The sequence below is a fragment of the Abramis brama genome (assembly GCF_963993115.1).
Source record: "Abramis brama genome assembly, chromosome: 3".
NCBI lineage: Eukaryota > Metazoa > Chordata > Actinopteri > Cypriniformes > Leuciscidae > Abramis > Abramis brama.
Genome location: NC_139965.1, coordinates 21,102,045 through 21,123,556, shown reverse-complemented (window position 1 = coordinate 21,123,556; position 21,512 = coordinate 21,102,045). Strand labels below are relative to the sequence as shown.

Genomic DNA, 21,512 nt, shown 5'->3' with positions numbered 1-21,512 from the left:
CACTTTTCCTCAGAAATGTATTCTTGTTAAAAATGACCAGATGATTTAACATTTAAAGCAAAGCACTTTATTGCTCAAATGTAACTGATGCATTTTCGCTCTCCAGGAATGGAAGTAAAATATTAGATTAATAGGACAATATAGAAATATTAATGTATTCCATTTTGTCAATAATGGCTTGGTATAGACTATCACTTTATTGTCAGTGTAGCTTTTATCATTAAAGCCTCCAATGTCAGTTTGATATTTGTCTGGAATGCCGTTTCCGAACACAATTTATTTGAGTGTTTTTCAAACATTGGCATCTCAAAACATTTTTAAATGATTTCAGTTTTGTGGTAATGTGCATGATCTGAGTTCTTTCAAACTGATTGATGGCAGGGTTAACATTTCTCATTTAGTATAACTTGACGTACTAAAACAACTAAACATAACTGTATAGACAACAAAAAGACAAAAATGGCAAACTTACTAAAACTTTAACTAAAAATGAAACTGGAAAATATAAAAATAAAAACGAATTCAAAATGTTAATAAAATCGTGTCTCCTCAGAGCTGCAGTGGATGTGGCAGTAAAAAAAATCTTAACAACAATGTGATTAAATTCAAATGCTGAACTCTGTCAAACATCTTTGTTTTGAATATTTAACTCATCAAAATCTTCAAATTCTGAAGCTGTGATTCATATATTCTGGATTCTCTTTCAATTGGATGTGATTCTGGGTCCTGGTACAGCTCATCCAAAGCTCATCCTGTCTGAGACGAGACATGGAGACTAAAAGCAAGACATCCCACACAATGACAAGAGGTTTGATTTCTATCCTTGCGTCCTGACAAAAGAGGGTTTCTCCTCTGGGAGATTTTACTCTGGAAGATTTAGGAGTGGTCAGAGCATCTGCTTAAATGGGGATCGTCACACCATTTCCTGAGACTGGTTTCTGAATTGTGTGGCTGAGGATCCATAAAGACTATGAGGTTGTCAATGAATGATTATCTTGTTTTTCTCTGACAGTTAAGCTCTGGAAGGTGGGTGTGTTTGTGGATTATGGTCTCCTTTTATGGTGTGGAATCCAGGTCTCATCTGCTCTTTCACTAAGAAACTCTTCATCCCATGTTTTAATAGAAAAGGTAAAAACTTAGCTCCTCTGATCATCACAACTGGCAATTAAAATGAATGAACAATTTACATTTCAAATGAAAAAATAAATAAATAGAAAATATGTGTTAATATAATATCTAAGGATACAAATGATATAGGAATAGGAATGGCAGTTCTATATTGGTACTATATGTGCTTTGCTTTAATCAATGTGTTTGTAACATGGACTATTATTTTTATTTTATTTTTAGCATTAGTGAGTTTTGTTTTCAGCATTGTAGTATCCCTCCGCTATAGGGCGTAAAATTACACTTTGCATGGAGAAAGTGAAACTATTCATACAAACGAGGAGGACATATTTCTTCGCTTATTGTATTTTTCAGAGGGCTAAAGTTTACTCAGATAAATCAGAGGTATGTAATGAAAGCGATTTACCTGAACAGTGATTTAATGTTAATTAAAATGCTTTCATTTACAATAGCCTACAATGTATTACGACATTTAACAGTGGCGTAGCCAATAATTTACCTGCGTTTGGTTTTTCAGATTTGTATATGTGCGAACTCAAACCAGAAGTCTACGCCAAATAGCCATGATTTTTCACAGATTCCCTCCAGATACAGTTTTAATGCAGCAAAACGGAACCAGGAGTATCTGGGTATTCTATTAATCAGATGTAATTCAAGGCTCAGAGTTCGGAAACTTCTTCTGTAGTTGCACACGCACGGTAGCTTAACACTCAATACTTTTTATAGCACAGCTGCCAAATTCAAACAATTAAATCGGTTTGATTTTATCGAGAAGAAAATAGCCGACTGCATGGATACCTGTAACTATTTATTCACTATTTTTATGCTTAATTGGCGCAGTTTAAAGGGCAGCCATCTTACGGTTTGTTTAGGCCTATTTATTTCTGTCTAAATCTCATTTGAAATCGATTTGTCTGTAATTGATTTGTCATTTATATGTTTATATATCATTACTTGTTGATGTGTTATTTGGCCGTATGATTTTTGTAAGAGTTATAACTTAACTCATTACAGGAAGGCCTGATGACATTATGAAATAAGGTGAATTTTGCTGTAACACCCGGTTGGAAAAGCTGGTGGATTGTAGGCCTATAAGAAATGGCAGAACACTTAACACCACCAAATTGCAGACATGATAGAAGAGAAAGTATCGATGTGCCTCCATGTAAGTGTTCCTGGTCTGAACATATACATTATGCAATCACTCAGTAATGAAATGGTGGGTGTTTGAATGCACAGTACTGATATGTTAAGTATTACTTAGTGTTTTGTTGACTATTAATGAATGTTAGGATTGTAAACATTCAAGTAATTTCCCCATTTTTCCAGTTATGGGTCTCTGCAGCGGGTGTTTTCTGACAGAGGAGCATAAGTGTCCAGTGTGTCTGGATGTGCTCAATGATCCAGTCACCACACCATGTGGACACAACTTTTGCAAGACCTGTCTGAAAGCATGCTGGGACAACAGTCAGGATTACAAATGCCCATATTGTAAAGAAACATTCAACAAAAGACCTGATCTAAAGAACAACACAGTTCTTAGAGAAATTGTGCAACTCTTTGAGAAATACACCACAGGTAGGGGTATATTTTAAAGCTAAAATCTTTTATTAGAAATCGTGTTTCATAAATGTGCACAAAATTGCATTTGCACAAAACTTAATTGTACAAAATATTTACTAAAATCAGAACAGATGATGTGCACTTCAAAAGTGAGGACTTCCTGAAGTTAATACATTTCTTCTGCTTTCAGCCCAGTTATGCGCCAGTGGTCTGTTATCTGAAGAGCTTCAGTGTTCCATCTGTCTGGATGTATTCAGTGATCCAGTCACCACTCCATGTGGACACAACTTCTGTAAGACCTGCCTTGAGAAGTGCTGGGACAACAGTCAGGACTGCACCTGCCCATATTGTAAAGAAACATTCAACAAATGTCCTGATCTAAAATGCAACACAGCTCTTAGAGAGATTGTGCAACTCTTTGAGAAAAACACAGGTATACATATATTTGTTTTTCCAATGCATTTTCATAATATGAAATTTAAGCTAGCAACATGCTTAGTTTGACGAGTAACAAAAGTAAAGTATATGTGATATTTTAATGTCCATGAGATGTCTATTTATTAAGCCTTTAAAATTATGTTTTGTATTTTTTTTAAAAAGGTTACAAGAGGGAACCGATAATGACAGCATATTCACAACCTTTAAAAACAGACGTCCCAGAAGAGACTCTGTACAAACCTTCAAGTGAGTTAGTAATAGCAGGATCTTCCACCCCCCCTCATAAATATTTTTTTAAATATAATACAAAGGTGCTAATATTTAGCATTAATAATGTATATTGTTATTTTCAATACATATTTGAGCAATTTTGGATAAATCTGCACCTTTTTAAAACTTTGAACTGTAAACTTTTTGTTTATATAAAGTCGATTTTGTCTTTAAGTTCACATAATTTGGGACACAATTTTTTTTTGTAATGAATATGAAGTATTGTTTTTTCTTTTTCAGAAATGGCTTTCTCAAGCAGTGCCCTGAATGAAAACCTTCAGTGCTTCATTTGTCTGGAGCTGTCCACTGATCCTGTGACAACACCATGTGGACACAACTTCTGTAAGGCCTGTCTGAAGGAATGCTGGGAAAGCAGTCACAATAACAGATGCCCATGCTGTAAAGAAAATTTCAACAATAGAGCAGATCTTAGAGATTTTGAGCAGCTATCTGAAATCCTGATGTGTCAGAGCTTTTACTGTGAGCCTAAAGTGGAGCCTCATGGGAGAGTCCTAAAGATAAAGCAGGTCGTGATGATTGACCTTGTGGTGAATATTAATCCTAAAATAATCCAGAAACATGACAGACCTCTGGAGTTGTTCTGTCGAGATGATCATACGTCTGTGTGTCTGTCCTGTAATGATGAAGACCACAAGACTCACAACACTGTTCCTGTTGAAGATAAGAGGGAAAAGAAAAAGGTGATAAAGTTATATTTTATTCAGATCAACAGCAAAAGCCAGTTATAAATCTTAAAGCATACTGAATGATGTATCGCATCTGTCTTTTCTCTCTCATCGCAGGCAAAGAAGGTGATGATGCACAAGCTTGTGCAGCAGGTGATCCAGGACACAATGAAGAAAAATGAAGAAATCAAATGCTCTAAAATGAAAATGTGCAAGTGAGTCAATATATTATTAATTATAAAACAACTGTTATCCATCCATTTCCCAAACCAATTATCTTATGTAGGGTTGCAGGGTAAAAACATTTATATTATATTATATTGATGCATGAGTTTGATCTTATTACCTTTTTAATTAGAAAAATGAAGAGAAAGAGGAAGCAGACAAGACTGAGCTCTGCACTGATCTGAATTACTCCGCTGAGAGAGGTCAGGTACTGAGATAATGTTCCTGTTTTCTTACAGAGACAAGTCATCGCTGATGTAAACGACATATTTCAATACATTTATCTGATATCACCATGTTGATACCAGTTTACTTGATATCTATACATGTTCTAAATATTATGTTTGTTACTCATCTGATCTTTCACAGATGACACTTCCTGAGCACTGGGCGAAGACCAGGATGAAATTTTTATTGCTGCTTTAATCCTTTCATCCTCTTGGATCTACAGGATGTACCCTTTACAAAAAAGGATAAAAGCACTGCTTTGCAAGTTCTTTCAAGCTTAAAGAACAAATCATTAATCTTCCTTTTCAACCAATAATCTCATCAATATATTAAGATTTTTCTTTTTTTTTATAACCATAGAAGTACAGTTTAGTAGCTGTAACTAGTATCATAATCATCATAATCATTAAAAAGTCTTAAATTAGATTTTTTTTTATTCAATTTAAAATTAAAATTTTAATTTAAAGTCTTATTTTTACTTACGAGAGGTCTTAAATTTTAGATGACACTGACTTAGACGTCTAAATGCTTTAAGTTAAAACTATCTCATTAGCATACATCTTTTTTATTATTCTTTCTTTGTGGATTTGCTTGTTCACGTGACAATTCGCGTCATTTACGGCAGCATATTAAGTCAGTCTCCTGCACGCGAAAGGAGGAGAGAAGGAGAAGAAAATGGGTTAATGTCAGTTCAATTATAAGTTCATTCTTTATGTGCGTAGGGGTGTGCGATATTTACAATTGTCTATGATGATATTGTAATTATTGTTTTAACGATGTGCAAGTTTTTTACAACAGTTAAATGAACAATACGTTAACGTTGTTACATTTTAGACATAATATTATCAATATTATTTGTTTTCCCTTTATTTCGCCGACGAACATTTCAAAATGAATCCGTTGCTGAACTGAGTCTCCATGCAACAGACAGTGATAATTTTTTATATTTTACTGAATGAATCCACGTTTTTAACTAATAGGTGTAATTAAAGATTCAATCAATTGCTTCTTTCCTGAATGAATCAGCCGTTTGAACAAATCGGTTGAATGAATTACTCCCTCAACTCACTTAAGACAGTGACTTGCTGCCACCTACTGGGTGTTTGGTGTTTTATGCCCCCAACGGCGCCTTCCAGGCAGCGATGGGATGGGTAGGTTTAAGGTTGAGGGTAGGGTTAGCTGCCTCTAAGGAGCCATTGGGGGCTTAAAACACCATCGAGCCCACCTACTGGCGGTTTTAGTTTCATATTTAAAGTACCCTTTAAATAAAAAATTTAAATTCAAAATCATTTCATATTTAAATATTGAATTAAAAAAAACAATCTCATAGCTTTATTTATGCGATTGTTAATATACTGTGTTATTATTCTAATAGAATTTAATTTGAATGTTCGAATTCGACATAAAAGGTGATGCATATGTCTAATAAGTTTAGAAAAAATGCCCCTGGAAATCAATTTAAGGTGGAAAATATGGCCCCTTAATAAATGTTTTACTTTCTGTCACTGCTGTGAACTTACCACTGCATAGAATATGAATAATATGAATATCTTTGTGAATCTGCTGTCAACAACAGTCCTAAACCAGCCATGGTACCAGCACCACAACACAGTTGTGTCGAAAAAATCGATATATATTTGTTGTCAATATTGCACACCCCAATGTACAATATAAATGTTTATTTCTTCAGGCCTTAAAAAGGTCTTAAAATATCCTTAAATTTGACTTTAAAGAGTGTGCAGCAACATTTTTCCATCTTATATCATTTTCTTGTATTCCATCTTAATATGCATTAACTATTTTGTTAAACATCTGTATGTTATCTGAAAGCACTGGCTCTGTGACATTTTACACGCATTGCTGTTTGTTAGTGGAAAAAAAAATATATTATTATGGAATAAATGTTTCCAAATAATGGTCGAAGCAGGTAGAGTCGGCAGACAGAAGGAATGTTTGAGAAACTGGTTTGGAAATTATAATCTTTCTGCACAGTTGTTTCACACCTTTAAATCACTTTTTGAATTTAGCTTTTTTTATTTTGCTCTCTATTTACTTAATATTGTAACTGCATAATTTGAAAACTATTGTAATCTTGTTGACTAAATAAATTCTAAGAAACATGTTACTGTTCAGTGACTTAAAAATCTTACAAGACTTTAAATAATAATGACATATATTGATTTCTACTGAATAGACAATTAGAAAAGCTACCTTAGTCCAGAAAACAATGTACATTTTAAATAAAGAACCTTTCCCTGATGTAAAGAAAGTTTGGCCATTTAATCCACTTATCACGTCACAACTCCATCTTCGCCATAAAAATATTTTATTATATGAATATATTACAAAATAGGTTTATGTATGTTAATTATCTACATAAAATGTTTGAATAAATTTAACAAACATTTAAAGCCTTACTATAAAGCAAGAGATTTAACCATATATACATGTTTCAATTTTTCGTTTTCTGAACTTCTGTTGCTGCCATTAAAAAAACGGTTTAGTCTCCATTGTTGGTTTATTGTCCATGTTTGGTTCTACCATCAGTTCCTTCTGATGCATTGTGTGAGAGAAAACTGTGACCTGTATGGAGGCTCGTTGGCAGCATGTACTCTGACCCTGGCTGATGAACACTTCCTGTAGATGAGCACTGCAGCAGACAGTAGAGAGAAAGCAGCCATGATGCTCAGCACTGCTGCCACGATGATCTCTGGCTCAGACACTGTGATGGAGGAGAGAGGCACGAGGTTGGGATGAGGAGTGGCGTCTTTCTCCTTCACGTCATGATCACTACGATACAGAAAAGATATATTACTCCAAGAGAGACTCAACTGACATAGAATACACTGTACTTTGAATTATGTAACTGCTGGCATATTGTGATGAAGGTAAATCACATTAGAAAATAATTTAAGATTTGAAAAAACAAAAAGGATTAGACTAACCTCTCAATGGATGTGCTAATGTTAAGAAGGTTATCTGCCTTTTGCCTTGATGTAGGAGGAGCTAAATCAGAATATTTACATAATCTGTTGTCTGGGCAGAAAATGAATCCCTGATAACCAGATACCTATAAAATTTAGAGACAGAAAGTTATAACAAATAGCCCAGTGATGTGAAACAAGTGTTAAATGATTCAGTCATTAGCTAACCTGCAGGATTCAAATTAGTTTTACTTAATGTTTTCAGAGATAACCATGAGTTTCTCACAAACCTCAATGCTCTTGCCTGCTGGACAATCCAACCAATCAGAATCCTTTACTTGAATTTGATATTTGTTTCTTCCAGTGCATCTGTGTCTGTAACAGTGACCTGCCACTGATGCACGGGATGAGGATGAATGATTCTAAAAAAGCAAGGGGAAAATAATATTTAAAAGTTAAAACTAGTGGGTCTAAATATCTGAAAACTGTAGCTTTGCCATATTTAAACATTTATAAATAGTTTGTACATAAATGTGAGAACATGTGGTACCAGTCTGGTGAGGTTGGATATGAAACAGCGGCTGTCTGAGCCATATATCTCTCCACTTTCTTCATTCATTCCACTCCTCTCATTCTCCTTGTTCCAGCATTCACTCTGATGAAGAAAAGTGGCATTACGCAGTGTTAATCATGTGGGAAGTTTTGTTAAGGTGACAACAATGTGAGGGACCGGTGAAAGAGAAAAAGAACTCTTAACAAAGACTCACAGCATTTGCCAGGGGTTTGAAAATGTGGCAGCCATCCAGGTACGGGTCAGTGAGACACTCCCCCTTGTGGAAGTGAAGGTAATGACAACCCAATGCACTGGGAGGAAGACAGTGGACAGTTTATGCATCACATTTAATACTCTTTTAAATAATTATTTTTTAACAACTTTAGAAAAGCCATTTCAACCTCTTTACTTTTTAATAAGCTCACCTTTCAAACATGCAATATATAGTTTCCTTTAAATCAGTGTCAAAATAACTGATTATTCAAAGAGGCTTTATTTGTTTGATTACCTGTCTGTGCAAAAGAAAGTTGAAGAATTGTGACAGGTAGAGAGGGACCCGAACTGACTGCCTTCACCTAAAACACACACAGAAACACACAGCAAGAGCGGTAAAACAGTGAACAGGCAAGTCTGAGGTTTGACTCCAGCATCGACAAGTGCATGATATGTCTCTTTATGCATGTAAACCACCAAACTAGTTTTAATAGCGGATGTCTTACCCTCTCCCCACACCAGGCTCTGAGCTCGGCTAAAGTTCACTGAATACCAGCCTGTATCCTGGAGGGCAGCGAGCGTGATGGGATCGATGCGAATCAGAGACGGCTCCACCAGTGATGCTGCCATGATGGAGCCCTGAAGCACACGGGCCTCCCAGTGTGATGAGAGACCGTCTGAACCAACATCCTGAGAGGAAGAGACAGAGGGAGTGACTGAGTGTATCATCTGTGTTTTACATTAGGCAGCAGCTATTTACATTAAGAGAGTTAGATGCTATTACACTAAGTGCAAACAGTAATAGATACTATTCAAAGTGTAAATAGCCAACCAGTTTAGCAATTTGCACTCAGTAAAAAAAAAAAAAACTAGACACTGTCTTTACATTGACATTACATCATTTTGTTTGTGTGTACTTCAATTTCAGTACCCTCAAATTTAACAAAGTTTCTGGGTTAACGTTTGAAGTCACTAACAAAAATGTAACCAAATCACTGTGTATCAAATCACCAAATGTATTGTATTGCCATGATTTATACTTTTATTAAAAGTTTTGAGGTCTGTATCATTTTTGAAAGAAGTCTCTTGAAGCTCACCAAGGCTGAATTTATTTGAACAAAATACAGTAAGAACTATTGTGAAATATTACACAGTAATATTGTGAAATATATTTAAAATAATTGTTTTCTATTTCAATATATTTTAAATGGATCTTTTAGCAGCCATTTAGGGAAGCTTGTTTTCACCATGGAATAAAAAAATGTTAAAAGGTAATTGCGACTTTTTATCTGGCAATTGTGACTTTTTTTCCTCAGAATTGTGAGATATTAACTCGCAATCAATTGCGAGAAAAGTCAGAGCTGTGAGATATAAACTCACAATTGCGAGGAACAAGTCAAAATTTCGATTATATACCTTGCAGTTCAGACTTTTTTTTTTTCTGAGGGGAAAATTCTGTTGTTAATTGTTTTTTTATCAATAATTGTAATGCTGTGATGAATAGAAACATTATTTATTTGAAATATAATGTTTTTGTAACAATGTAAAAGTCTTTAATGCCACCTTGTTCTCTAATGGAGCTCCAAGGTCAGCGTGGGTAGAGTTGAGATGTTTCTGCATTGCTCTGATCACAGTAGGAGAATAGAGTCTAACCTGCCCCGTCTCATCTGTGCTGATCACCTGACCATAAGGCCAGCAGTCTACACCAGCTACATAATACACAATGACAAAAATGACCAGCAACTGCACAACAGGGCTACAATAAACACCATAACTCTAAAAGATATTTATTCAGTTACATAAAGAAAATTTTGAAAAAATAAGCTATGTTACTCTGTTAAAGCAACACTAAGGAACTTTTCCTCTTCGGTCGCCCTACAGGTTGGAAGCGGAATTGTCCATTACCGCTGTCGTAAATAATTTCGCCGTCCACAGCCTACACAGCCCACGCGCGCTCGCTGTTTATCTAGCACCGGCTTTGGAATGAACAATGTCCACAGACAAGGTAGAGTATGTTGCATGATTTCATGAAAGTATGATGTATTGCGACATCAGAAACGAAGAAAATCTAAATAATGACTATTGTAACGCTTGACGTAAAGCAAGTCAAATTTGTAGTTTTCCTATGTCTCATTCGAACTACAGAAACGCGACCCGGTTTGGCAGACTTGCATAGTGTGGTTATAGCAGATATAGGGCTGCAAAGCGAATCCAAAAGTGCCTTTCACCCTGTTACGACTTGATGAGCCACTGATACGATTTTGGAAACATTATTTTAAGGTAAAAAATGTGTCCTTAGTGTTGCTTTAAGCTCTGTTACTATGTTAAATGAAAAAAAAAAAAAAAACATTTTAAAAGATAATTGCTACTTTTTATCTCACAATTTTGTTTTTTTTTTCCCTCACAATTGCGAGATATAAACTTGCAATTCTGACTTAATAACTCGCAATTCTAACTTCTTTTCTTGCAACTGCTAGTTTATAACTTTATAACTTACTATTGTGAGTTTAGGCCTAACAATTCTGAGAAAAGAAGTCAGAATTGCGAGATATAAAGTCTTTTTTCTCAGAATTGCGAGTTTATAACTCGCAGGTGCAAGTTTTTATCACGCAATTGCAAGAAACAAAGTCAGAATTGCGAGATGTAAATTGTGAAATAAAAAGTCACAATTATTTTTTATTCTGTGGCGGAAACAAGCTTCCATAGTTACCCTGAGAGGACAGAGAACAATCCTTCCATCGGCTGAAGAGCTCTTTGCTGAAGCCCAACACGTGGAAAAGCTCATGGATCACAGTCTGGACCAAAACAAAGATTACAAATAATGAATGTTGTACTCTCAATGTTTCCTACTGTACTATAACTGCAGTTCACCTTCTCTTCTCAAACACACACTCACTGTCACCTGCACATAGCGCTCATGTGTGTATCTTTCCGTACTGAGCGGCTCTCTACAGATGACCATAGTCCCAGCCAGAGGACGTCCCTCTGAATCTGCCTGACAGTGAGCAGCGTAAGCCAGTATACTAGACTGAGACAGGCATGTAAAAATGTTACAGACACTTTATGACAACCTGCATTAATCTCAGTAGAGTCATAGTATCTACCTCTGCTCTGCATTTATCTGTGCTGTGAGTGAACACATAGAGCAGGAAGTCAGTGTCAGGAACTCCCGCCCCCTCTGGCCTCAGCACTGTCGGGACGGGATGCTCAGGATGTGGATAAACAGCACAGCCATTTAGGTGCTCATCTGGGATCTGTAAGCAGGCAAGACTGAATAATAAGTGCAATATTTTGAGTAGTAGTAGTATGTATGAACCGAGACTCACATTCACGCAGAAGCAGCTCTCGAAACTGTAGTTCTCTTTGGCTCTGCCACATCTGAGGAGAATGACACTGGTTGACTTATTAAAATACATTTTGAAAATCAGTAAAGATGGAAAGTCAATTGAGCAAGTGCTTCTACAAACACAACTAGCACAGAAAAAACAATGACAGAGCAGTTCAGTAAGAGAGTCAGAGAAGAAGAGTAAAACGTGTGTCTGTATGTTCTTCTTTCTTTTACTTTGTGATATGGACCTAAGGGTCTAAAATGAATGAATGAATGAATGAATGAAACATACTTCATGTGGTTAACAGTGCTACTGTTTCTCCAGATGAATTTGCAGTATTTGTTTATGTCTCTGTTCAGCAACAGTCTATCTGGAACTCGTCTCACTATGAAGAAACGTCCACAAAAATGTTGCTAAAGAGGAAAGGATTGGGAAGAAAATCGCTCAACATTTGACTAGTCAGTACTTCACATAAAACAACTACTCACCTGCAGTGTTGGGGAAAGTTACTTTTAAAAGTAATGCATTACAATATTGCATTACTCCCCAAAAAAGTTACTTTTTATGAAAAGTAATGCGTTACATTACTTTTGGGTTACTTTTTCTAACCTGGGCTGGGCTTGCTTGTTTGTTTTTTGATAACAAGTTCTATTTTTGGCAAATGTTAAGGCCCTTTCACACCAAAAGTGAAATGAATAAGCTTCAGGCAGAAGGAAATGCATATTTACGGCTGTACAAGTAGAGGGCACAGCTCAAACAAACCTTTCAGCAGTGCTGCCATTCTAGATTAAAGAACAATAGGATACAGGAGAAGGAAGTTCAACACTCTTATTTCTAAATCTAATCTTAAGTAATTTTTGCTTATTAGTATGGTTGAATTAGATCATTGAAGGTCAGCAGCAAAGATATTGCCTAATAAAGTGATATTAAATACATAAAGTATATTTGTGTAATTGATTAGGCCTATAGTTAATTATAAAAGTTTTGCGTAAAATTCTGAAATTGCATTTTACTGTTTTTATTCATACTGAATGTTTTCGTGCAAGTGAGATGAGCAATGCATGTTCATGTTTAGTCTAGAACTAAAACAACCATCATGTTTGAACAGCGAACACAACACCTCACTTTATTTCTCTCAACATGGGGACAGGTAAGGAGAGCTGTCCGTCAATAAATGTGAAAAAGTAACTAGCGTTACTTACCGGCTATTTGAAAAAGTAACTTAGATATTGTGTTGTAAGTTGAAAAAGTAATGCGTTACTTTACTAGTTACTTGAAAAAGTAATCTGATTACGTAACTCAAGTTATTTGTAATGAGTTACCCGAACACTGCTCACCTGACAGTAAACTGGAAACTTCGCTCACAGCCTCATCGACTGCGGTCATTATTCTCTCTCTCTCCGAGTCTGAGAGGGCGGGGCTTTCTGAGGGGATCCATACCTTGATCCTGATTGGTTGTGGAACCGCCAAGGATTCAGCATGTTTCTCTGCTCTTTTAGGTCTCTGGGGCGCTAGATTCTCCTCTGATGCAGTGACTGGTATGTTGATTGCGGTTTCACGCAAGGGCCAATGAGCAGAGGCGTTTTGACCAGTGGGCGGGGACACGACTTTGATTGATCTCTGAACTTGGTCAAAGATGCACTTCCCCCAAGTACATGGAAACCATGGCAACAGTAATATGCCAATACAAACACAAGGCGCAAAATGCATTATCTAGTAGTTCATAAAAAACAAAGAAAAAGCACAATTATTTAAAAAACAGAAAATTTCCGTGGAATTTTTTTATACAATAAATACTGCAATAATTCTTAACACAAACAAAAACACAAATTATCTTCAGAAAGTAATTTAACGTTACCGTTCAAAATTTTGGGGTCTGTAAGATTTTGAATGGTTTCTGGATGAAGTCTCTTATGATCACCAAGGCTGCAACTCATTTCTATTTTAATACATTTTAAAATTGTATTTAATCCTGTGATGGCAAAGCTGAATTTTCAGCAGCCATTACTCCAGGCTTCAGTGTCACCTGATCCTGTTGGAAACAGTTGTGCCGTTTAATTATTTGTGGAAACATGACTTTATGATGAAAATACAAGAATAGCATTTATTCGATTTTTTTATTTTTATTATTATTACTGACCCCAAATTTTTAACATTAAAACAAATAGAAACGTTTTCCTTCGCACAGAAAAATATTTAATCAATAGATTTCTTACCAGCATCAGTCCTTTAGCTTGTATTTGGAGATGGTGAACTAGGAAACTTGCATATCTGTTTGTTTCCTTCTCTTCTGAGCAGAAAGATCCTCCTCCTCAGGATGTAAAGAAACTGAGGCAATGCAGGCTTTGAAGTGCAAATAAGACAATCACCTCTCATAGTTTCAGTAGAACTAATGCTTTATATTCCCTTAAAAGGGAAAGTCACAGTCCTCACCTGTAACACTTGCATTCTAGATTTTTTTTTAGATCCATGTTAACAGCATGAACTGTTTTTTACCTTGCAGTATCCATTCAGCTTTAAATTGTGCAAATAAAGTCTTTACATTCCCAGCAATTTTCACAAACACACAAGAAACTAAACCGCAACATTAGAGTTGGCAAATCAAATCACACAAGGAAGAATAAAAGTGCAAATAATTTTATTCTTTGTAGATTTTCCAGCTGGTTTAGCAAATATATACAGTGAAATTCATCCTAATATCATCAGTTCATCAAAGATAATTCCCACCCACGTCTTTCTAGTCACCATTCAGCAGATGAGAGTTCAACATCTCGGCATTAAAAATACAGAGTAAAAACAACATTGACAGGGTAAAAGAAGGAGTGAACTGACAGATCTTAACAGCAGCTGAAATCAAGTGACTATAGATATGGCACTACGACTGGTCCCCCATTTATTGTCCACTGAGCCAGAAAAGTATGAAATCTAAACTTTTCACTTTGAAAGACATTCAAGTTATTGTGATATGGTGATGTCATTCAGGTTGGTGGTGCATGTGGAGGTGCAAATGAAACCTCCAAGAAGGATTGTCTCTACTGAGTGGCTTCCCACTTTCAGCTAGTTCACTGTCTTTCACACACACACACACACACACACACACACACACACACACACACACACACACACACACACACACACACACACACACACACACACACACACACACACACACACACACACATAACACACAAGTCTTTATTATTAAGTTATTGCCACAGTTGCCATGCACTACCATATACATAGCGAGGGTGATTTCTATATCTATGTGTAAACTTTTGTGCAAGTGTGTTTGGCCCTACGTGCAAGCACATACGCAGTCACATACTGTCTAGTGATGTACAGGAAGCTCAATCAAAGGCACTTCTGAGGAACACACTATAAAATGTGGCCTGTAGCATTATGAGGTAAACTCACATGTATGTACATCACACAACCATGTCTGCAGATTTAAAAAAAAAGCAATTCTAACTAAAATCAATCTTTTTAACCAACATTGCGGCAAAGGATCACACAGAGGAACATTATCATAAGCCAGATGGGGGAGATTCTTTGTGCAAATGCTCTTCCATCATACTCGACCATTTAGATAAGTGCACAACCAACACACATCTGTACACACGCAGTCGCTTGTCAAAATATTTTTGACACACATTAATTCAATACTTTTTCTTTTTAAGTCAGGAAAACAGATGCTCAAATACAAGTTAAGGCACCAAGCCAGCACAAGAAGCAAACATGGTGACGCTTACGTGCTGAAAAGAGGAAGGCAGGGAGAGCGAGAACATGGTGAACTGAGAGACAGATCAGGAAGGGAAAAGAAAGTACGAGTCGCTCATGTCAGCATGGGGATATCATCATCAGAGGCTGTGTCATCAGAGAGAGGGATCAGCAGCACTTCATCTTCTGAAGAAGAACAGGAAAAAGAGGGGGATGCGGAAAGAGGAAGAGAAGTAGGGGACGGGGAGGATCTGAAACGGGAAATGCTCCGCCCCAGCGAGTGGAAGAGAGATGCTAGGGAAGGGCTGCTCGGGGGGATAGTGATGATGGGTGTGGTCTGTTGTGTTTCAGGGTCTTCAACTGGATGGACAGAAAATGGAGGTGGGGGAGAAGGGGGTGGAGGAGCCTCCGCTTGCAGCTGTGTTTCTGTCTGTTGGGATAAACACAGTTTTTGAGGCAAGGACTGACTGGCAGCCTCTGTAGCCACTGAGGAGACTCCAGGACTTGACTGATTGGGCTCAGTGCTAGTATTAGCGGCTTCTGTCTGTTGGGAGGAAGAGGCTGTGGTCTGTGTTGGCCTGGGTGCGGGCCGGGGAAGTAAGCCCCATCTTCGTAGGCGTCGCACAGCTCTGCGGACGAACCGGGGCCTGCGTCTTCGCCGTAGAGAGGAAGCATTGTCTTGCCTGAGGAGCTGTAGTATTCCTCTCAGAGAGAGTGAGACAGTCTGAAAAAAGATTGTGGAAACAAAAACATGCAAGTGAAAAACCAAACCAAAATTTTCTCTACACTAGACTAAATACACTACCATTCAAAAGTTTGGGATCGGTAAGGTTTTAAAAACGTTGTTGTGTCTCTTATGCTCATCCAGGCTGCATTTATTTGATCAGAAATACAGTAAAACGGTAATATTGTGAAATATTATTACAATTTTAAATATCTGTTCTCTATTTTAATGTATTTTAAAATATAGTTTATTTCTGTGATGGCAAAGATGTATTTTAGCAGCCAGTCTTTTACTCCAGTCTTCAGTGTCACATGATCCTTCAGAAATGATTGTAATATGCTGATTTGGTGCTCAAGTAACACTTTTTTTATTCACAATGTTGAAAACAGTTGTGCTGCTTAATATTTTTGTGGAAACCGTGATACATTTTTTCCAGGACTCTAATGAATAGAAAGTTCAAAATAACAGCATGTAATTGCCATTTTTATTTTGATTATTGATTATTATGTATAATAAATATTAAAATTATACATTTAAATGTGATGCACTGCATATTTCTCATGAAACTGATGTATTAAAACAGTAACAAGAGCTCTTACCTCATTGGGGTTCTCAGTAGGGAAGTCTTCCACTGGTGGAATGATTCCCTGAGCAATCAGCTGACCATAAGAGGGCGGGGCCTGCTGCTGGATCATTTCAGCCTCCTGACGACTGATTGGTGCGAACATGCTGAGAAGGCAAGAGAAGAGTATACAGAAATATTGTCACTATTATAACATAATATTTCACATAATGATGTCCTGATCTTTCTCAGAAAAAAAAATAAAAAAAAGAAGAAAAAAATCAATGACATTGTAAAATTATTATATTTGGAAAATTATGTTCATTTTTGTCATTATTATCTGGTTTAGATGGTTTCACCTGTACTCTCGAGTGCGTAGTGAGTACAGCTTGCAGGTGCAGCCCATTGCAATGACTAGCAGAAGTCCGCAAACTAGGCTTCCAACGGTAGCTGCGGTTATGACCTTTCGGGGCAGGGTCACAGTGCAGTTAAGCTCATCGGTGCCATCCTTGCAGTCCACCTGTCCGTCACAACGCCAGCTCTCAAACACACACCTGCTCAATCAATTAAACATCAGCAGATTTTAAACGCAAAAGCCAATCATATGGTGGGCAAAATATATACACTACCATTAAAACATTTAGGGTCAGTGAGAAATTAATATTTCCATTCAGAAAGGACGAATTAAATTAACTGTTCAAAAGTGAGAGTAAAGAGTTTTACTGTGTTACAAAAAACTATTTTGGTAACACTAGTTAATGTATTAACTAACATGAACTAACCATGAGCAATACATTTGTTACTGTATTTGTTCATCTTTGTTAACATTAGTTCATAAAAATACTGTTGTTCATTGTTTGTTCATGTTAGTTCACAGTGCATTAACTAATGTTAACAAGATTTTAATAAAGTATTAGTAAATGTAGACATTAACATTAACAACGATTAATAAATGCTGTATAAGTGCAGTTCATTACTACTTCATGCTAACTAATGTATTAAACTAATGAACCTTATTGTAAAGTTTTATCACCATTTCAAATAAATGCTGTTTTATTTAACTTCCTACTCAAAGAATCCTAAAAAATGTACCACCGTTTTCACTAAAATATTAAACAGCAAAACTATTTCCAACAATGATAATAATAAGAAATATTTCTTGAGCATCAAATCAGCATATTAGAATGATTTCTGAAGGGTCATATGACATTTAAGAATGGCTGCTTAAAATTCAGCTTTTCCATAACAGGAATAAACTACATTTTTAAATATATTCAAATAGATAACAGTTTATTTTATTTTATTTGTAATGACATTTCAAAGTACTATTGTTTTGTACTGTATTTTTATATAAAAAATGCAGCCTTGATCGCAAGAATCTTCACTAAAAATATTTATAAACTCTTACCGACCTCAAACATTTAAACAGTGGCGTATACGAACGCATACAAACCTGTCACTGTCGCAATGAAAGGTCCCAGGTTGGCAGATGGTACATTCTCTTTCATCAGTTCCATCTGCACAGTTAAGCTGGTAGTTGCAGCGCTCATGAATCGAGTAACAGACCGGTCGGTCCTGCGGGCGGCTTGCTTTCTTAAGTCCTCCCATCCCACAGAGGAAGTGCCCAGCTTGGCAGCCCCAGCATCCTTCCTCATCCAGGCCCGTTTCAGGACAGTCCCAGTGCCCATCACAACGCTGCTTTGGGTTGTAACAGCCTCCCAGTGATCCCCCACAAAGCTCCTCCCAAGGAAGGCAGTAATCTGAGATGCGATAGGTCGCATTAAAGCCACGCCCTTCAAATGAAGGCTCCATACGGTATATCAGGGAAAGCAAGCCGGTGTGGGATTCAACCTCTACTGCTTTGCTATTGGACACGGAGTTGATCTGTAATTGTCAATGAGAGGGGATGTAAGACTTATTATCCATGGTGGTATGACAGTTTAAAGAAACAAGACTGAAATAGATTCATCTGCACTGATCAATCACAAGCAACATCATCTCACAGACAAAGAGTAAAACTCACTGTTTTAATGACGTTGCCTGAGCCGTGGCGCTGGTCTGTGATTTTGATCACGTCTCGGGGACCCAGTTCCAGTTGTTGAAGCTCTAATTTGAGTGGTCGTGAATCCTGAGGATCAACTGTCCACACACACAGCAACGGTTGTCCCGTTTGTAAAGGGGGAGTAAACGACCCATAAAATGCACTCAAATATCCCCCACATGGCCCTCCTTGGGGCAGCAAGGCAAAGTCAGGGATTTTCGGTGGCGGTACATCTGTGCTGGATAATGGGATCACCAAGGTGCTGGTTTCAGCTGGAAGGAGGCGATTTACGTCATCTATGGGTGGTTCAGGGCTAACATCGTCACATCCGTCCTCGTCAGAGCCAAGTTCATCACCCACACCAAGGCATTCAACTCGTCCGTTACAGCGCCACGATGCCGGGAGACAACGTTCACTGTAACATTCAAACTCGCCTTGAAAACAGGGACCTGAGTCTGAAGAGGTGGGAGAAAGACAAATGAACCCTGTTAAACATATACTCAAGGACAGAGTTTTTACAGTATTCTGGATAAAGTCAGTGACAGGGCAGGAACTGTGAAAACTTCCCTTCAATGTGTTCTACCCTACCTTTAATATATGAAAGACGGAACCCTGTTACTGGGTAGAAGTGAGTGAGGAAGTGGTGCGTCACTGTAATGTTTCCCCCTGTCATCTCAAATGGTGCTGGAAGTTGGTAACCGCAGAGTTTGAAAGGGCTGCCAGTGAGTGGAACCACGGACACCCATTCCCGTCCACATCTCATATTAAACTGGGAAAAACTTCAAAAGAGATGGACACAAATGAAATGGCAGGTAATTAAAAAAATTGACCATTTACTGTGTAAGGATCAAAGCAATCTCTCACCTTGTTAACAACAAAAGCCATTTGTTAACATATTTGTAAACTTAGATATGCTCATCATTAGGCTGACTTTCACTTTTCACATTCATATTGTTCATATAGAAGCTTTAATATTTAGATTTCCAACGATCCAAAAAAAAGGTTCAATAAAATATTATTAGTACCTGATGATGACACGCTCCCCAACTTTTGAGGTTATCAGCCAACTGCAGTTGAGTGGACGGGAAGACCAGGAATGGTGGGCAGAGTTATGAATCTCTCCTTGTCTTTGTTGTAGTATTTTGGGTGAATGATCACAACGAGCTGAAACAGACAGTTAAAACAAAAATATCTTTACATTTTATTGTGCTCTAGCCCTAAATTTCTGTGAAATCACAATAGACTCTGTGATTTACTGGAGTTATTTGAGAACCATTTCTTTGCAAATTTCTTTCTTCTGCTGAACACAAAAGAAGATATTTTGAAGAATGTGGGTAACCAAACAGTTGATGGACCCCACTGACATCCATAGTATGGAAAAATAAGAATAAGGGGACCCCATCAACTGTTTGGTTACCCACATTCTTCAAAATATCTTCTTTTGTGTTCAGCAGAAGAAAGAAATTCATACAGGTTTGGAACAACTTGATGGGGAGTAAATGATGACAGAATTTAAATTTTTAGGTGAACTATCCCTTTAATCTCTAATGTTTTAGTTTTTGACTTCACCTTCTCGATGACTATTTTAGTCAGGAATGTTGCATTGGGTGTGAATTAAAATAAGCATTCAGACTGAGAAATAAACAAAGAGATGTCAAGCTCTTCCTTACCGGCACTCAAGACCAGCTCCAGAGTGCAAGGAACTGTGGGAGAAAAAATACAAATCACATATAAGACAAAGAATACTAAATGTGGTTTACTGCCATTTATCATGATGTAAATACAATCAATCTTATGTTACCTTGCTTGACCGTAAAGTCACCATAGTAACCTTTGGTTAAGTCAAGGTCAGTATTTCAATCAACATGAAAAGTCTGCTTCAGATTTATATAATAAGAGTTTGTATCATATCTGCATGATACGCAGTCAAGGACAAAATCATGATATCTTACCTGATAAAAACAAAAGACCTAAGACGTAAAGGCTGTGAGAAATAGACATTCTAAAAAGCCAATGACTGTCGTTGTTTCATAAAACACAAATAAAAATAAAAAACTATTTATGGCAAAAATGTGGTCGGTAGATCCATCAGCTCGCCACAATTAAAAGCGGCACCATCACCAAAGCGTCCTGTTGGAAGTGTTTAGCTGTAAAGACAAAAATAAACACCATAAACTAACCATTTCAGACAAAGACAACACTGACAACTGAAGCTCAGTGCCTGACCAGCATTAGCTTTCAAAAACAACTGCTTCAATCAGAAACTCAACTCGATGGCATAACCTCGACAAATACATGGATTCGAATATAAAATAGTCGGTAATTGACAACAACGAAAAATCGCTCAGAATGTCTTTCGCACAGACTTCCTGTCTCGCTCTCTTCCCAGCAGTGACGCAACTCGGCGTTAGGCAGAGTAGCCGTGTAATGTTTATAAACGAAACATTCAAACTGTTCAGTGACACTTCATACATATAGTCAGAACATATAATTCAGGGCATTTACTTACGTTTCGCCCGTAAAAAAGTAAGACGACCAGCGTCTAAACTGACTGATTGTTCCGAAAGTTTCGTTTCCGACTTCTAACCAGCCTTTCTCGTCTGATATTTGCTAACGCTAGCTCTGGCTTCCTGCTACTTACTTTACTTTATATTAGGACACTATTAAGACCTGATACCACACTATAAACTATTCGAAATGAGATTCTATGCGTTCTTTCGTATAGTATTGTTTTGTGACTTTATCTTTACCGTACCTTTTCTTCTCTCTTGTTGACATTCGTTCTCAGTCACTTCCGTAAGTTCAGTTTCGTAGGTGGGAGACGATGCGCCACCCAACTACGTTTCAGTGACGCTATATGCACGCTGCTTTCTGCTTGTAATGTTCGCTTTTCAACACTAGATGTCATAAT

At 37.2% G+C, this 21,512-nt stretch overlaps 3 protein-coding genes across 6 annotated transcripts; 1 reads left to right on the top strand and 2 right to left on the bottom strand.

Annotated features, from left to right (window-relative positions):
* Positions 1 to 1,063: 1,063 nt before the first annotated feature.
* Positions 1,064 to 6,658, top strand: LOC311078747 (uncharacterized protein). 4 transcript variants are annotated; one of them, XM_084107739.1, is made up of 10 exons: positions 1,438 to 1,512; positions 1,646 to 1,826; positions 2,143 to 2,293; positions 2,458 to 2,706; positions 2,882 to 3,124; positions 3,292 to 3,375; positions 3,640 to 4,100; positions 4,203 to 4,300; positions 4,444 to 4,518; positions 4,680 to 6,658. In XM_084107739.1, exons 3-9 carry the CDS (start codon positions 2,227 to 2,229, stop codon positions 4,493 to 4,495), a joined length of 1,254 nt encoding a protein of 417 aa, XP_083963865.1. In that variant the 5' UTR covers positions 1,438 to 1,512; positions 1,646 to 1,826; positions 2,143 to 2,226; the 3' UTR covers positions 4,496 to 4,518; positions 4,680 to 6,658. The 4 variants fall into 4 exon arrangements, with proteins under 4 accessions (XP_083963864.1, XP_083963866.1, XP_083963863.1 ...); XM_084107738.1 differs by lacking the exons at positions 1,438 to 1,512; positions 1,646 to 1,826 and adding an exon at positions 1,064 to 1,128; XM_084107740.1 differs by lacking the exon at positions 1,646 to 1,826 and having other exon boundaries at positions 1,410 to 1,512; positions 4,444 to 4,513.
* Positions 6,659 to 6,849: 191 nt separating this feature from the next.
* Positions 6,850 to 12,943, bottom strand: cirop (ciliated left-right organizer metallopeptidase; the record flags this gene model as incomplete). The annotated part of the gene is made up of 14 exons (XM_084107734.1): positions 6,850 to 7,328; positions 7,484 to 7,608; positions 7,753 to 7,884; positions 8,013 to 8,117; positions 8,230 to 8,326; positions 8,524 to 8,590; positions 8,735 to 8,918; positions 9,792 to 9,937; positions 10,939 to 11,023; positions 11,131 to 11,256; positions 11,333 to 11,482; positions 11,555 to 11,606; positions 11,849 to 11,942; positions 12,895 to 12,943. 14 exons carry the CDS (start codon positions 12,941 to 12,943, stop codon positions 7,082 to 7,084), a joined length of 1,659 nt encoding a protein of 552 aa, XP_083963860.1. The 3' UTR covers positions 6,850 to 7,081.
* A 1,235-nt stretch (positions 12,944 to 14,178) lies between these two features.
* On the bottom strand, positions 14,179 to 21,460 carry lrp10 (low density lipoprotein receptor-related protein 10). Its single transcript, XM_084107714.1, has 10 exons — positions 21,357 to 21,460; positions 20,554 to 20,748; positions 20,272 to 20,304; positions 19,627 to 19,765; positions 19,190 to 19,380; positions 18,584 to 19,056; positions 18,014 to 18,444; positions 16,920 to 17,114; positions 16,598 to 16,727; positions 14,179 to 15,998 (listed from the first exon to the last, which is right to left on the bottom strand). The coding sequence occupies exons 2-10, from the start codon at positions 20,600 to 20,602 to the stop codon at positions 15,390 to 15,392; spliced, it is 2,250 nt and encodes a 749-aa protein (XP_083963840.1). The 5' UTR covers positions 20,603 to 20,748; positions 21,357 to 21,460; the 3' UTR covers positions 14,179 to 15,389.
* Between the last annotated feature and the right edge of the window lie 52 nt (positions 21,461 to 21,512).

Excerpts from the sequence above, each read along its gene's own strand:
- LOC311078747 (XM_084107738.1), top strand. The coding sequence starts at position 2,227 with ATGGCAGAACACTTAACACCACCAAATTGCAGACATGATAGAAGAGAA. Across the intron at positions 4,101-4,202 it reads ATAAGAGGGAAAAGAAAAAG|GCAAAGAAGGTGATGATGCA; the intron begins GTGATAAAGTTA and ends CTCTCATCGCAG. Across the intron at positions 4,301-4,443 it reads TCTAAAATGAAAATGTGCAA|AAAAATGAAGAGAAAGAGGA; the intron begins GTGAGTCAATAT and ends CTTTTTAATTAG.
- lrp10 (XM_084107714.1), bottom strand. The coding sequence starts at position 20,602 with ATGTCTATTTCTCACAGCCTTTACGTCTTAGGTCTTTTGTTTTTATCA. Across the intron at positions 19,057-19,189 it reads CCGTCTTTCATATATTAAAG|ACTCAGGTCCCTGTTTTCAA; the intron begins GTAGGGTAGAAC and ends CCACCTCTTCAG. Across the intron at positions 17,115-18,013 it reads TTTCATTGCGACAGTGACAG|GTGTGTGTTTGAGAGCTGGC; the intron begins GTTTGTATGCGT and ends TTGATTGAGCAG.